Below are 15,488 nucleotides of genomic sequence, written 5' to 3'. Positions count from 1 at the left end.
AGATGACCTTTCATACATTGTGGCTTTTTATTACTGTTGGAAATACATACTAGCTTAAAGGAGTTTCTAGATCCAGATACTTTCTCCTCAGAGGCTGACATGACACACTTCACTCTGATTTAGTCTCAATTTGACAAGTGGTACTAAACTTGTTTACTGTATATTGACATAGTATTAAACTATGGTTCACGTCCATCACCTACACAAATGTCTTGAGTTTAGAATGAAAGCAATTAATATTCAAATAAGTAAAAAAAAAATCTAGAGACAATAGCAATTCCTAGAAGGTACTAAGAATGTTCAGAAACAAATGTTGAATATTTTAAGCTTTATTGTACAGCACTGAATACATCATTACATTTACATTAGTATGTATATTTTTTATTTTTTATAAAATTAATGATCAATATGATCATACAAAGGTGAAAGGTTTAATCTGCAATTTATCAACTTCTATATAAATGTTTTAGAAACAAATACAGTACCTAAAATAATTATTCTTTGAAAAAAATTCCATACCGTATATGAACTATATCACAACTTAGGCATGAATAACAATAACAACTTGAAGTTCAAGTGCAACAGCTGCAAATGTTTTCTACTCTAAGCCAATCTACATCCTTCATTAAATAAAAGATGTTACCTATAGTAAAAAAAAAATTGGCAATAGGAGAGCCAAACTGCACTCGCCACTTACCATAATATGAAAAAATACAATTGATAATGACCTTATTTTGGTACAGCATGAATGCAATCAAGACACCAAGTTACAAAACTCCGATTATACCTGAAGATGGTGCAACTGGGACCCTAAATAAGTGTACATTGTTCTTTTCAAGATATAAATATAACACACTTCTACTTCCTTATAAATTAACGGTTTATTACAAAAATTAGAGCTCAGTGCATCATCAAAGCAAACTTAATCTGTAGCAATAACTTAGGTCATATTTATAACAGTAAATATGTTTGTTGAATTGAATTCTTAAGGCAAAAAATTAAGAAGGCAATTCCATTTACCTTAATGTAGTGAAAATATATTTGTGGCAAAAGAATGATACCCTAAGAATATCAACCATAAAGCTTCAAACACTACTTACTAAGGAGAACTTAGTAAACAAATTTGTTAGCTAGGATGAGATGAGATCAATTATATGAATGAAAAAATGACAACCACTAAAACTATGACCTCCTGCAGTATGCCTCAATGTCAAGAAAAGCAGTTTGTACGCCACACTGTCAAAATGTACCATACCTTTCCTGGGTCTAATTTCAATTCTAAATTATTTTTGTTACCTAGTGCAAGGCATCATGGTTAGTAATATTAGGACCATGAAAATGAAAATGGTATGGACAACATGACACCATTTTTTCTGGCACAGTATACTTTTTTATTCAAGTTAAATCTATGGTGAATGCAAAAGTACACATTATTCTTTTAAACATATGGAAAATGCTTGAGAAAAAATTTAGAATTTTAGTTTTAAGAAATTAAACTTAAATTTTTACAAATTTTGTGAAAATGGGAAATTTAAAAATATTACTAAAATCATCCTAATCCCAGGTGAAGGTGAAATATCTTTCATGTACAAAAAACCTTGGGTAATAATTGAATTTATTCTGTCACATCTTCAATATCTTACTTCATTTTATCAAAAAGCACATCTGGTACAAAAAGTTTTGATGTTAGATAGTATTACGTATTGGTAACACTGAAAGGGATCATGACCAGAATCTAATACTTTATTTTGTATGTTTTTCTATAAAAGAAAAGTGAAAAATGGTGGTGGGGCTCTTTATCTCCAGTACAATATACTCTATGAACAAAAACAGTTTTCATCCTAGGAAACCTCAAAACATTTTCCAAATACAACATCTGATGGATAACGACTAATCTGTGATCACCAAAATCCCAATAGTTTCTAGCTTCATAATAAGCAGTTCATTAAAAGTAACCCATCACAATCACTTTTTAAAATTTTAAAGGGATTTGCTGTATAGTGATCTACAAACATCTTTCACTGGTATAGATAATTTCCAAAACGTCCTTAGTCTACACTCCAAGCAAATCTGATCAAACAGGAGTGTCTGATAAATGCAAATACATGACTTAAAACATATAAACACTATACTGTAGTAAAATGGAAAAATAGTACATCAGAAACACTGACAAACTTCTAGTCACGTCTCAATGTATATAAACTTGAATAACCTAGTGTTGATTTATAAGTGGTTTGATGTGAAGAGGTAATTATATTTTTAGTTTGTTACCTTTCAAATGATCAAAATGTAATCTTTCTATAAGTTATGTACTCTATTTATTGCAATGGCAGTGAATTCTCATCTTCAAATCTTTCTCTACCTCTGAAATCAATGTGATCTGTAGTCATATCAACAACCATGCATTTCTGTCATGATGGCCTCAAAATTTAAATTTTCATATCCATTTTCAGCCTTCACTGTGCAAGAATGATCAATCACTGATGAAAATACAGGCAATACTTTTGTTGGAGATGTAGCAGTCATTTGGAGATTTCTTACAGCAGGAAATACAGTGCGGCTCACAGGATCAAACTCCACACCTATAAAAATGAAAAAAAAACGTGGAAAATTAGTTTTAAAGCTTACAATATATAATTTACTAAAATACACTTATTCCTTGCCAAAGACTATAACCTGTTCATTTTAAAAACATCACTCCTTGCCTGTACAGACTGAAAATAGATCATAAGTACAGTGATACAAAATTGCATCGTTATTGTACTGGGTTACACATACACTAGTACTTAATTTTAAACCTTCCAATTGGTTTTATTCTTCAAATGGTCTTTTGATGGAAAAAATATCAGCGCTACCATTGAACAATCTGACTAGAATAAGAACGTGGTATAGACTACAATTTCAATATATGAAAGGAAAGCTTACTTAACAAAAAACCTTATTTATTCATCTGTATACAACACTCTTGCTTAAAGCAATCCAAATAGCAATATGATTTAGTTTCATGTACATCCCTAAAAGACTAGTTACTTTAACCTCAAAATCTAAATATGAATGAGTTAAAACATAACAAAAGTATGCTTAGTAGAGATGGATTGTTAAATGGCAAAATATCTCTCTGCTGCTGACCATATTCATCAAAAGCATCCTGTAATCTAAACCCTATGCAAACTAATGAAAGGTATGAAAGCAATGAATATTCAAATTTCTGTAGTCAATTTTAAGTTTTCAAACCAAAATCCTCAAACAAATTGTTACCTTGGCACTCTTCATCACAAATTTTATGTCAGGTTAGGTGTTAAAAAAAGTTCTTCCTTGTGAATTTTTGTATTTCCCATACTCTCATCTATACGTATTATTTCTGTGAACCAGTGCCCAGTTACTTCTTTGATTAAGATTGCTTTTCAAAGTGCATGGTGACATATAATGAAAGTAGTTCTTCTGGTTTCTTTGCCATTCCAAATCTTCATTATCCGTTTATCAAATAAAACAAATAATCTGGTATTATCTTCTGACTGACTCACAGAACTGGTGAAACAGTTTTCTGTTTGTTCACTGATGCCTGATGACAGTGCGAACAATGGACCAGACCAAGAGAAAAAAATAAATTTCCTAAAGCACTCACTATTAACAAGTTCCCGTTCTAGTAATATGAAAGCTTCCACCCATTGTCTATTTACTAAATTGTTCAGTTACTGTAAGTTCATTAACATATATTGATCATCAAAAAATAAATGATCCAGGAATGTTGAGGCACTGCAATATCAAGGTAAACATATTAACTTACATTTCTCTTTCTCCAAATTCAAAGCCATTAAAAACAGTAAGCACCTCTTAACATACAAGTTTTTTTTATACAGCCTTATTAGTATTCATCTATATTTTTGTCCCAAATATTCCAAGGTTCATCAGTTTTAACTGCAACACAGACAAGCAGTCTCTCAATGCATATGCATTACATGGATCCATAGGTATTTTTCAAATAACCACACTTTTCAGATAGTAAACTAATTAAAGTTACAAGGATTTGCAGAACTGGAAGGGTGGCTGCCCAATAATATTTAGGAAAAATATTTTTAATAGATTGTTTTACTATCATAACACAATTGATCATATGCAGTACATATATGCTTGAACTGGTTTTTTTTAGGAGGAAGGCTCAGATAGTGAATGCCTTTAGGATCAGAGTGCCTGAAGGTTAAGGAGTAAAGAAGAAAATTTCTTAAAACTTAGGTATTAAGAAAGAAAGGAAGGAAAAAATCCAATTTTCCAGCATCCTTTCATTTGGAAAATTGGCTGGTACATTATTTAGGCCAAAAAGTCTCATGCTGGATTAATGCTATCACTCAGGCACTTTTCCAACTGCTGCAATTTAAAAATAGTTAAGAATGCTTCCACATTCTAAGTTTTGCATTGCCAAATTACACCATAGCAACAGGTTTTCACTCAGCTTTATTTGGACAACAGAAGCAGTATTTTAAATTATGTATTACAGCCACTCCTAACATATGAAGTTCCTAGTTCTGATATAAAATATAGGTACTTCTCAGAATGTTAAGTGTGTATGTAAAGCTCTTTGAAAGTGATGCAAAAAACTACAGTTCATTAATGTTAGCTTCTGTGATAAAATGGGCTATGAGAACTGTAGACAATGGACAACACTTTTGAAATAAACACAATACATACTGGCATACTAAAAAAAGTGGTCATATTTTTTCTTCTCTCTCTCAAGAATGAATTGTAAAGCAAGGTGCCTCCATCTATCAAATCTTTCAAAGCTGAAAGGAAAGTACACTACCAACATGCAACACATTAACCAATATGCAGTACCTGGAAGTCAATGTCTCTTAACAGAGCAGTGAATGAGATATGGAGAGGAATTATGTTTGTTTGTTTGTATGGTGTTTTTACATTGCATGGAACCAGTGATTATTCAGCAACAGGACCAATGGCTTTACGTGACTGCCAAACCACGTCGAGAGTGAACTTCTATCACCAGAAATACACATCGGAGAGGAGTTATGATCAAGTGGGTGAAGAATCACAAATTTCTTCACCATAGGTGAAACATGGCCCACTACTAACAGTCCCAATGAATAAAAGTCCCATCATCTGTTAGAAATGCCTGTCAAATAAAGGCAATAAGGACACCTGCATGTAAAATAGAAGCTATATCTACACTATGCTTAATAGTGCCAATGTAGAGTGGTTTGACTTCATGATCTGCACCCAAACCTTTTCCACTTTGCCTTCCATTGCATTAAAATAGGCTCACATCACCCGGCTAAGCTCAGTGGATACATTCTTTGTTACTTTTCTCTTCCTTTATCCCATGAAGGAAAACAGTATGGAGGTGTTACCCCTGAAGGCTACGGTCCTCTGCCAGTAATCTCACAGGCACTGCTGGACTTGGCTGAGGTCCTCTTCATTATTATAATTAAAGATTGTCATTTATTATGAAGTTGGGAGCAACAAAAACAGGCACTCCCTCTGACTACCAACCTCTACTTATAGAATGAGTGGCCTCCCCCTACAATGTGAATGTCTCTGGCCCATTTTAAAAATGGACAAGTGAAAAAATAATCTTCAATCTAAGGCCCAGCAAAACTTCCAGAAGTGGTCCACACAGAGGATTCTTAAGTTTCTTCAAAACAAGGTAGTGACCCAGTTAGTGGTTAAGCAGCCAACAACAAACAATCTGAAAGTGCTGGCTGAGTTTCTGTAACTCCATAGTTGAACCTACTTCGAGCCAACAAAGTTAAAAAAACTTGCAAGATAATTGATAGACAACCTTCTGGATCACGTAAAGTGTACGAAGCTGGGAAGCAATGGTATGGTGGAGTTCACTGAATCAATTCCCCTTCCACCAATCTGACAAAATCTTTACCAACTGACATGATAGATATAGCTGGCTGAAGAACAGCAAGATTTTGCAATGGCAGCAAGTTTTCTCTGGAAATTCTCTATTTCTAAGGACTTGCTGGATAACTCAACATGTGAAGACAAAGGATGTTCAGGGGTGTGGAATCCTTGGAAGTGGCAATGCTTGAGGAGTGTCTTCCAACCTGCTAGACTCGTTCGTATGTTGATGGTACCACTGTCATTGGTATACCCTCCTCTGAGAGTAGCAAAATCTTTGGGTGAGTAACTGTTCATGGTGAAAGATACAGAAAAAAAAAACCGCATAAAAACAAGAACCAAGCCTAGCAAAGTAAGACATACTGCAGAAAGACCAAAAACATTTATTACACTGGAAAATGTTATTAACAATAGAACAAATATCACTGATTTTAAAAGTATTTAATATATAAAAATTGGATACAATTATGTAAAAAACAGATATTTTATGCACTAGTACCAAACCACCAAAACTACAAAAATTTAATAAAACATACTACACAATTCAAACAAAGCAGACCCAACCGGAGCCCACCCCCCCACAAAAAAACAAACAAACAAACAAACAACAACAAAAACAACAAGTATGTACTACAACAACAAAAACAACAAGTATGTACTATGGAAACTGAGGCAGTTACAAAAATACTAAAAATCCACCGAAATAAACTGAAGAAGCAGAAACACTATCCACAAGAATGAAGCAAATACAGGCAGTCCCAAGCTTACAACGTTCAGAGGTTACGACACTTTTCAATTATATTCCTCAGAAATTATTTCCAGGTTTATGACGCATGTTCCAGGGTTACAGCGCTTACAACGCCAATCTGACAGAAGAAATATAACTAAAAAAATGCAAAATATTGAATATTTGAAGGTTTTTGGATGAAAAAAGGGATTTTGACGTAGGAAAAATCTATTTCTGGGCGAGGAAGCCGTGTCGCCCAGTGAAATATGTCTGCTTTAGCACTATTTCTAGTAAAATATTGCTATAATACCAGAGAACTGCTAAATTGGACATGTCAGAAGCCTCTGACTCGCTCACCTATATAAAAGGTGTCGGTATAAAACTGGGGCGAGTGTTAAACACTACCACAGCAACCCCTCCAATTAGCCTTTTCCTCATCAAAAGACCCTAAATACGGGGAGCCGACCCATAGGTCACACCTAGCTACCCCGTTGAAGGCGGCTGTGACGTCATACTTATCGATAGCAATGAAGCTTGGTGCACTGCAAGGGGAGGGGACCAGGGGGGGATTTCACTGGGCGACACGGCTTCCTCGCCCAGAAATAGATTTTTCCTACGTCAAAATCCCTTTTCTGGGCTCAGCCGTGTCGCTCCCGTGAAATTGTACCAGAGAAACACCAAGCTACATCACTCTGAAATGAAACAGAATATTAAATTGTATAAACTAACACCATAGACCAAGTGAAATAGCAAAGAGATTTGCTGCGATAGGTAGGATGTTAATAAAACTGGCATAATGGAAAATATTCATATGACACAAGGACAATACTATATTGATGTTGCAAGGAGACACTGACCTCCCTACAGCTATTGCCTGATATTTAAGATCCTCCAAGGACTTAAGGTAAAGCTTTGGAAAACCCAGTGCGACTGCCGACCAGTATATTTCTTCAGATCATCAAAGTTCATATATTTGAAGAAATTTACAGAAGTTGTTATAGCCCGAATAGCACGCGCTTTGGGAAAGGACCCTGGGCTGACTTCCTTGGTAAAATACAAAAACTGCTGCGTAATGCCCTTTAGGGATATGGTACCACCACCGCCCCACATGAAAAGGAGGGGGGGGGGGGGGGGGGGGGGGGCCTTCGGAAAAGGTAGATGTGCTAGATAAATAGTCCTTAGGGGTTTTAACAGTACATAAAGATGGATGTTGCGGAAGCGGAACAACCTTCCAAGGGGATCGCCATACCAAAGGGTTCTCATTCTTAGCCATAAAATAATTATTTGGTGAAAGCAACACGTAACCCGAGGGAAGGAATTCTATATGCCCTTGGCCACTAGATAAAGATGACATCTCCGATGTTCTGGCACCTGAAGCCAGACTTAATAAAAACAGTGCCTTACGCAAAAGGGTTTGGCAATCACATTTGAAGTTGTCTGTTTTAGAGTCTAACCTGAGACCATCGTTAAGAAACCATGACACTGACGACGGCCTTTGAATGGGCCGCAGGCATGCACAAGCCCTTGGGATTGAGGTGAAATAAGACTCAGTTAGATTTATACCAAACCCGAGAAGAAAATCTTTTTCGGAGCTGACTTAGTGGTTGTTATTGTGGCAACTGCCAAGCCTTGTTCGAATAAAGGCCTGAAGAATGTTATAGTCACGTTCATTGTCATTACTTTGACATTGATTTCCTGAGAAATGTAGGCAATTGTTTAACTGCTGAATCATACTGGCGAAGTGTAGATTCTGTTTTGTCTGACTCCAAGAACAGAATGTTCTGTGGATCAATGTCCCCTACCCTCCTACCTGCAAACTTCATGAAATCCATAAAGATAGGGTTTTGTGAAGACCTGAGGAATCGAACACAGTCACCGTTTGAACTTGTTGCGTCAGCCTCAAGCCCGGGGGAGGGTCGGGGGGTGGAGGCGTGAGGATTGAACGGTGGGGAGGGTGAGGATGAAGACCTAGTTCTAGGAGAAGGAGAAACCAATTGTTCTTGGGCCAGTAAGGAGCTATGAGAGCCACCTGACCTTTGAAGGATTTCAACTTGTGCAACACCTTCAGGAGAGGGTTCACTGGAGGGAATAAATAAACCTCCCTCCACTGGTTCCAATCTATACTCAGGGCGTCCGTAGCGTATGCTAGAGGGTCCATACTTTGGGCTACGTAACAAGGCAGCTTGTGGTTTGCCCCTGTAGCGAACATATCTACTTTCAGACCCGGTACTCTCCTACAAACCCTCTCGAAGGGTTCCTGGTCCAGTGACCATTCTGGCTCCAGGGGGACTGACCGGGACAATGCGTCTGCTACTATATTGTGGGACTCCTGCCAGATGGGTAGCCGATAGATGCCAGGTGTTCTTGTCAGTTAGAGAAAAAATTGCTATCACCCTGTGGTTCACATGACTTGACTTGGACCACCTCTGTTTATACCATGTATCACTACTGCACTGTCGAGAGCCAATCTGATATGAGTCTCCTCCGGAGGACGGAGCTTCTTTAAGGTCAGAAACACTGCCATAGCTTCCAGGATGTTGATGTGAAGCTTTTGGAACTGAGGTGACCAAGTTCCCTGAACCTTGTCGTGCTGTGAATAACCTCCCAACCTGATAGTGATGCGACTGTATGCATCAGTAGGGACGGGGGAGGGAACTGCAACTGTAACTCTTTGGCTATTGCCCATGGACGTAGACGTTCCTTGGGAATCAGAGGTACCCGGCCGAACTTGTCACGACACTTGGCATTGGCCTTGAACGTCAAACTCGATTGATGTCCTTGAGCTTGGCTTTCAACAGAACGTCTGTGACTGACGCAAATTGGAGCGAGCCTAGGATCGTCCCCTGATTCCTTCTCGAAGCCTTTTTGCATTTTAAGAATTGGCTTGTTACCTTGGCATCCCTTCCCTGATGGAATGGAAAGGTTGTGTGAATCCAAGCCCCAATGGAAACCTAGCCACTGGAACTTGGATTCTGGGGCCAATCGGGACTTGGTCCTGTTGATCTTGAACCCTATATATTCCAGGAAAGATATGACCCCGTCCATGGCTTTCCTAAACTTGTCTTTGACCATCTCCCAGATTAGCCAGTCGTTTAGGTACGCCACTACCAATAAAACCTGAGACCTTAGCTCCTGCACCACTACCTCCGCCAGTTCCGTGAAAACCCTTGGGGCTATATTCAGCCCAAAGGGCATCACCTTGAAGGAATAAGCTTCTTTTACTAGTTTGAAGCCCAGGAATGGATGGGAGTGCTGAGCCGTCGGGACATGATAATAGGCGTCTGTAAGACCTATAGAGGTGGTGACGCCCCCACGGGGAAGTAAGGCCCTTACCTGAGAGATGGTCAGCCTTTAGAACTTGTCGCAAGGAATGTACAAGTTTAAACGGGACAAGTCTAAGATCACCCTCCTTTGGTCGGTCCCTTTCTTGGGACACTGAATAGACGACTTTGAAATTTTAAGTTCTTTGTCCTGGAGACTGCTCCCTTCTGGAGAAGGTCCCTGGGGTAATCCATCAACCCTTGGGTTGGATGCTGATAGATAGATACTATGTTTTCCGCCCAGCTGCTGAACTCCCAACGATGTTAAAAGAGATACAGCCTGCCTCCTATTTGAGGAACTTCATTGAGATGATGAGGGTCGGGCGGGTTCCTTTCCTGACCATACACCTCTAGCTCGCCCTTGGGCTCCGGTTCCTCCACTCTGACGAAAGGGGGAACCTGTTGGCTAGCGACGGCGAAAGGGAGACAAATTGAGGCTGTTGCCGAGGCTGAGTCTTAGAAGATGAAGGTTGGGGAACTTGCTGAATTAGTACAGCTTATAGCACAGGGTGCTGTTGCGGAACTTGGAAAGGTTGGTACCTTCTTTGACTTTTCCTAGTCCTAAAACTGGAGGAAGAAGACTCTTAATATCCTTTTGAAAGGGATGCCCCAACGCAATCTGATGCTTGATTAAAATGTGATGCCTCATTCTGAACCTCGTTTAACTGCCGAAGCTGGAAGAGATCTGCACCCTAGATTGAGGAAGCCAGAAGCTGTTGGGTTCGTGCCTGATCGTAGCCTCGGATAGAACATGCTTCTTGCCATTTCTCTTAGTAACCGCAAAGCCGTACGAGGCACATTGCATGCTTAAAAGTAACTACTCCGCAATGACCTTATACAGCGGTTCATGAGCATACTCCAGAACCGCCGTCTCCGTCATCACTAGAGAGTTAAGAGACCTTGCAAGACGTGTCCTAGCATCAAATCCGGCTTGGATCAGTGCGTCTGACAGAGGCGCTCACTAAACAAGTTGATTGCACAGTTTGGCTTAAGCTTGCCTGCCGAGAATGTAGCCAGCAAACTTCCCACAAACTCTCTCTACCTTGGGGGTAGCAATGATGTGGAATCTGTCTCGCTAAGCTGGGGCTCTTCCCAGAGTCACTGCCTGAAGGGTAAATCCTGCTACCTTTGATGTAAAAGGTAAGGAGTTCCCGTCATGTTGTTACCTTAGTATTTGAGCAGATCCACTTCTAGGCTCCATATCTATTACTTGATGAGCCTTATTGCTAGAAAGGATAACAGTCCCCTTGGAGACCTTGTCCTTTCTAATCGAAGCTGCCTCCATAAGCCTAACATAAGCTATAAATGGTGGCCATAACCTTTCGGGAAATAACTAGAAATCCTCGAGTCTATGTGTACCACAACCTTCTACAGTCAACATCCCGCTGACAAACGAGCGAAGTTCACTACCCTCCAAAAATCACCAGGGTGGAACGGAGGAACTTGGACCCGTCAGGCATGCTCTGACCTTGCACCAAATTACTAGGAGGTGCCGGAACTGCCGACTCCTGTCTGAGACCTGCAATCAGGGAGTCCTGTGCACGTAAACGTTTAAAAACACCCTTTCAAACCTTGCTGCGACTGAACTGACTAAGCTAGCAAGACTACTGGCCTGATTTAAAATATTCGTGTTGAACAGGTCTTTGCCGACTAAAGGGGAACCTTCCAGCGCTCCCTACGGTACCTTATGAGGTATCCGACCTCTAGACGTTGCAGGGATGGGACTTGAGGGGCAATGGGAAGAGTTCTCTCCTTGAGGCCTTGGATCTCATCCTAGGTTTAATATGTGTATGAACCTCTGGAACCTGCCCAGGCCTTGGCTTTGTGTCTGATTGGCTTTTAAGCAAGGTTTTACCCGAAGGTTTTCTCTTTAAACTAGGAATCACAGAGAAGGAATGCGACCTGGGAGGGGGCAAACCTCCTGTGAAACCCATGAAGGAATTTGGAGTAAAGGGAGAGGAAGAATCAGAGTCACTCGAGGAAAGACCGGTGACCAACTAGGCTAGCCTCATTAACACTGTTACCTGTAACCATATCTAGTGTAATGGGCAAATCCTCACTAGTTCAAGTGAGACTTCTTCCAAAACCAAGGTCTGGCAATTCTGCCTCTTGCTGTTCCATAACTGAATCTTGAATTTATTTGATAATTGGTGCTGCGACTTTTGGGTCAACGTATCCGGCAGCTTTCCCGGCTGGGGAGGCTGCCATATCTTGAGGTAGCATAAAAAGGCTTAGCTACCCCTACTTTCTGTCCAAAACCTCCAACCCAGACCTTGAGGGTGGAGAGTGCAGCATGCTTAACAGACTGCTCTGTCTGTAATGCAAGGAATGTGTCAATTTCGAGTAAAATCTTTGAACATTATGCTTACATATGTTGATTAATTAATGTAATTTAATTTACAGAAATTTTAATTATTTATTTATTTATATAGTAATTTATTTGATTATTATTTAGTTATTTATTTTATTTTAATTGTTTATTTAGTTATCTATTTATTTATTTATTATTATTATTATTATTATTGTTTTATTTATTTATTTATTTTTTATTTTATTTCATTTTTTTTTTAACACTAATCCAAGTAGTGTAATATAATTCCATCACAATATGTATAGAACAAGCAGTGCGGTAACTTATCGAACAGGTAACCTGTTGTACAAGTCGTAGCAGGCAAAGCCGTTTACGTGATGCCAGACTACGGAACCGGTAAGCAATACTGCGCACGGGGCATGGTTCCGGCAAACATCATGGTTGCACAGATCCTGTAGATCGGCAACCAGACACTGAGTGGCCTGTAAGTGCAATAATATATGAGAACAATTGCACAAACTTATAGGATTATTATGATAATAATGTCATATGCCGGAGCATGCCGAACTGAAATAATATATATATAAAAAATATATATGTATATATATATTCATATATTTATGTCCCGGGGACTATAATAATTAAAACCACCCGGAGCTGTATGACCCGGAGTGGGGGGTACACGAAGTAACCCGGGACGGCCACATGAACTCGCAAGTTCCGTGGCAAAAGAAAGAAAGGAAAATAATATATATATATATATGTATATATATATTCATATATTTACGTCCCGGGGACTATAATAATTAAAACCACCCGGAGCTGTATGACCCGGAGTGGGGGTAACACGAAGTAACCCGGGACGGCCACATGAACTCGCAAGTTCCGTGGCAAAAAAGAAAAGAAAATAAAAGGGAGAAATAAAATAACAAATATAATATCTCCGCCTACGGAAGAGAAACTTCCGTAAACATAGCCCTCAACGACTACCGGAGAGGCCTGAATCTAAATCCGCCTTATGCGGAGAGGGAATGTTTTAGGCGGATGGATGTAAGCTCCGGAAGCTGAAAGAAGCAGAGCGCAACAACTCCACGGAAGCCGAGGCTGAATACGCAAAGCAATCAACAACTCCGGAGGCGGTCGGCTGAGAAGCGACACCCACCAACCAAAGGTCCTGGAGGACCCTCTACACCCCCCCTCTGCTGATGGGAACGGCTGTCAGCGACAACCGAGGCGAGAGGAGCACCCAACTACTGGGGGCCCCACGTGAGGGAGGAAAGGAGGGCTGATGGGGTGACGATCACGTGATCAGCGTATCCTCGCAAATAAAAGATTACGAGGAAAACGCAGGCATAGCCTATGTAGGCTAACCGACCTAACATCCAAAATATACATAGACAAAATAAAATCAATTACTTAAAGCTAAAAGAAAATCATGCTTTAACACGGGGGAAATGAAAATAAACTGTCGTAAAATATAAAACCGCAATGAACGCCACTCGATAACAGTGGGCGCAAAAGGGGAAAAACTACTTGCTTACTGACAAAACGATAAGAAACGGCAAGCTGACGAAAAGAAAAAAGGGAAAATTCTTGAATGAAATAGGACGGTGGATAAACGGCGAAGCACGAAACAAAGAAACGTGCTCGAAAGAAGACCCCCGTGAAAACGTGAAAATAATGAAAATAACAAAACATAAATGGAAATCGGATCGACTAAAACTGCCACCCAAGAATAAATAAATAAATAAATATATACATACATATATATATATATATATATATATATATACATATATATATATACATATATACATACATACATGTACTGAAATATCACATGTTACAAGCAGAGAGGAAGACTACTCGAAGTCGGTACAATTCAAGGGTAAGCCGTAAAGGCGACTTGCCGCCCGCCCCCTATTTAAAAGTGACGCCTAATAAAATCCTAAATAAAGGCAAAACGATAGGCAAATTCACTCCCTAAATATTGAAAAAGGGCGGAACCAGTACTTAACTTGGGTGAAGAGGTAGATGACGATCCGTAACCAGAATAAAAATAAAAGAACAAATAGTAATATTCGAACGTGTGAACACGGAATGGCTATCGAAAAGTATGTCGTCACAGCCGCCTTCAACGGGGTAGCTAGGTGTGACCTATGGGTCGGCTCCCCGTATTTAGGGTCTTTTGATGAGGAAAAGGCTAATTGGAGGGGTTGCTGTGGTAGTGTTTAACACTCGCCCCAGTTTTATACCGACACCTTTTATATAGGTGAGCGAGTCAGAGGCTTCTGACATGTCCAATTTAGCAGTTCTCTGGTATTATAGCAATATTTTACTAGAAATAGTGCTAAAGCAGACATATTTCACGGGAGCGACACGGCTGAGCCCAGAAATAAAGTTTACGTAGTTTTTAATACACCCAAAGCATTAAAAGTAAGGTTTTATTAGGTTTTTTGACAATTTTCTGGCTTACGACGCGTCTCAAGAACGGAACCCGTCGTGAGCCGGGGACTGCCTGTATACTTTACTTAAAAGAACAAAATGCTCAGGGTGATCAAATGTTCCTTATGGAATGATAGCCCTACCTTGCAAAGGTACAAGCTTGGAAATCCCTGCTCTATCATTTCTTGCGTACGTAAACTTCATCGAATATGATTGAAATAAATGGGCATGAACAAAATAAAAAGCATATCAGTCAGCAGCTGGAAGCACAAGTAGAGATTGCTTGAGATATATTTGTGGATCAAGATTATGCATGTGGACATTACCTTGTCTGACTAACAAAAGACTTTTGAACCTTAGAATATTCAGGACAAACATAGACATGTAGTACGTATATGGTTAATGGGGTTGTGATAAAGGCAAATTCTCATCTTCAGGAAACTGACATGACTATTTGAAGAAAAGCTGTAATTTTCAATTATGTGATACAGAAGAAACCAAGATACAGTGGAGGGCAGAAATTGCACAGTGGAAATAATTATTGAAATAATAAGTTATCAAGTACCTGAAAGTGTTAAGAAGGCTACAGTACTTATTTCATCTGCACTCTCAATCACCTATTACCAGATATTTATCTATACAATATGACACTGTACCTTATCATTCAAAAAACATTTCTTAAAACTAATACTCACAAAAATAAATTTTTCATTTATATGGAATCTTCATTTGGATTATAGAAAATGGTTAAACATTTCTGGTTTCTATTTATTAGCGGCATAAATGGCAAATTAGGCTTTTTAACCAGTCAAAAAATTCTTTCAAG

At 39.1% G+C, this 15,488-nt stretch overlaps 1 protein-coding gene across 3 annotated transcripts in view; it reads right to left on the bottom strand.

Moving 5' to 3' along the window:
- Nucleotides 1-313: 313 nt before the first annotated feature.
- Nucleotides 314-15,488, bottom strand: part of LOC135224737 (ankyrin repeat domain-containing protein 10-like) — a 107,063-nt gene continuing 91,888 nt past the window's right edge. For 2 of the 3 annotated variants that reach the window (XM_064264053.1, XM_064264054.1), the window contains exon 7: nt 2,446-2,582. Coding sequence is in view for 1 of the 3 variants with exons in the window: in XM_064264058.1 (XP_064120128.1) it covers nt 2,392-2,582 (191 nt within the window). In the remaining 2 variants the exon portion in view is untranslated. Of the gene's footprint in view, nt 2,583-15,488 lie in introns of all 3 variants that reach the window. The other variant, XM_064264058.1, reaches the window with a different exon arrangement.

This window comes from Macrobrachium nipponense, chromosome 12 (genome assembly GCF_015104395.2).
Source record: "Macrobrachium nipponense isolate FS-2020 chromosome 12, ASM1510439v2, whole genome shotgun sequence".
Taxonomy (NCBI): Eukaryota; Metazoa; Arthropoda; class Malacostraca; order Decapoda; family Palaemonidae; genus Macrobrachium; species Macrobrachium nipponense.
This window is presented reverse-complemented; position numbering and strand designations above follow the sequence as displayed.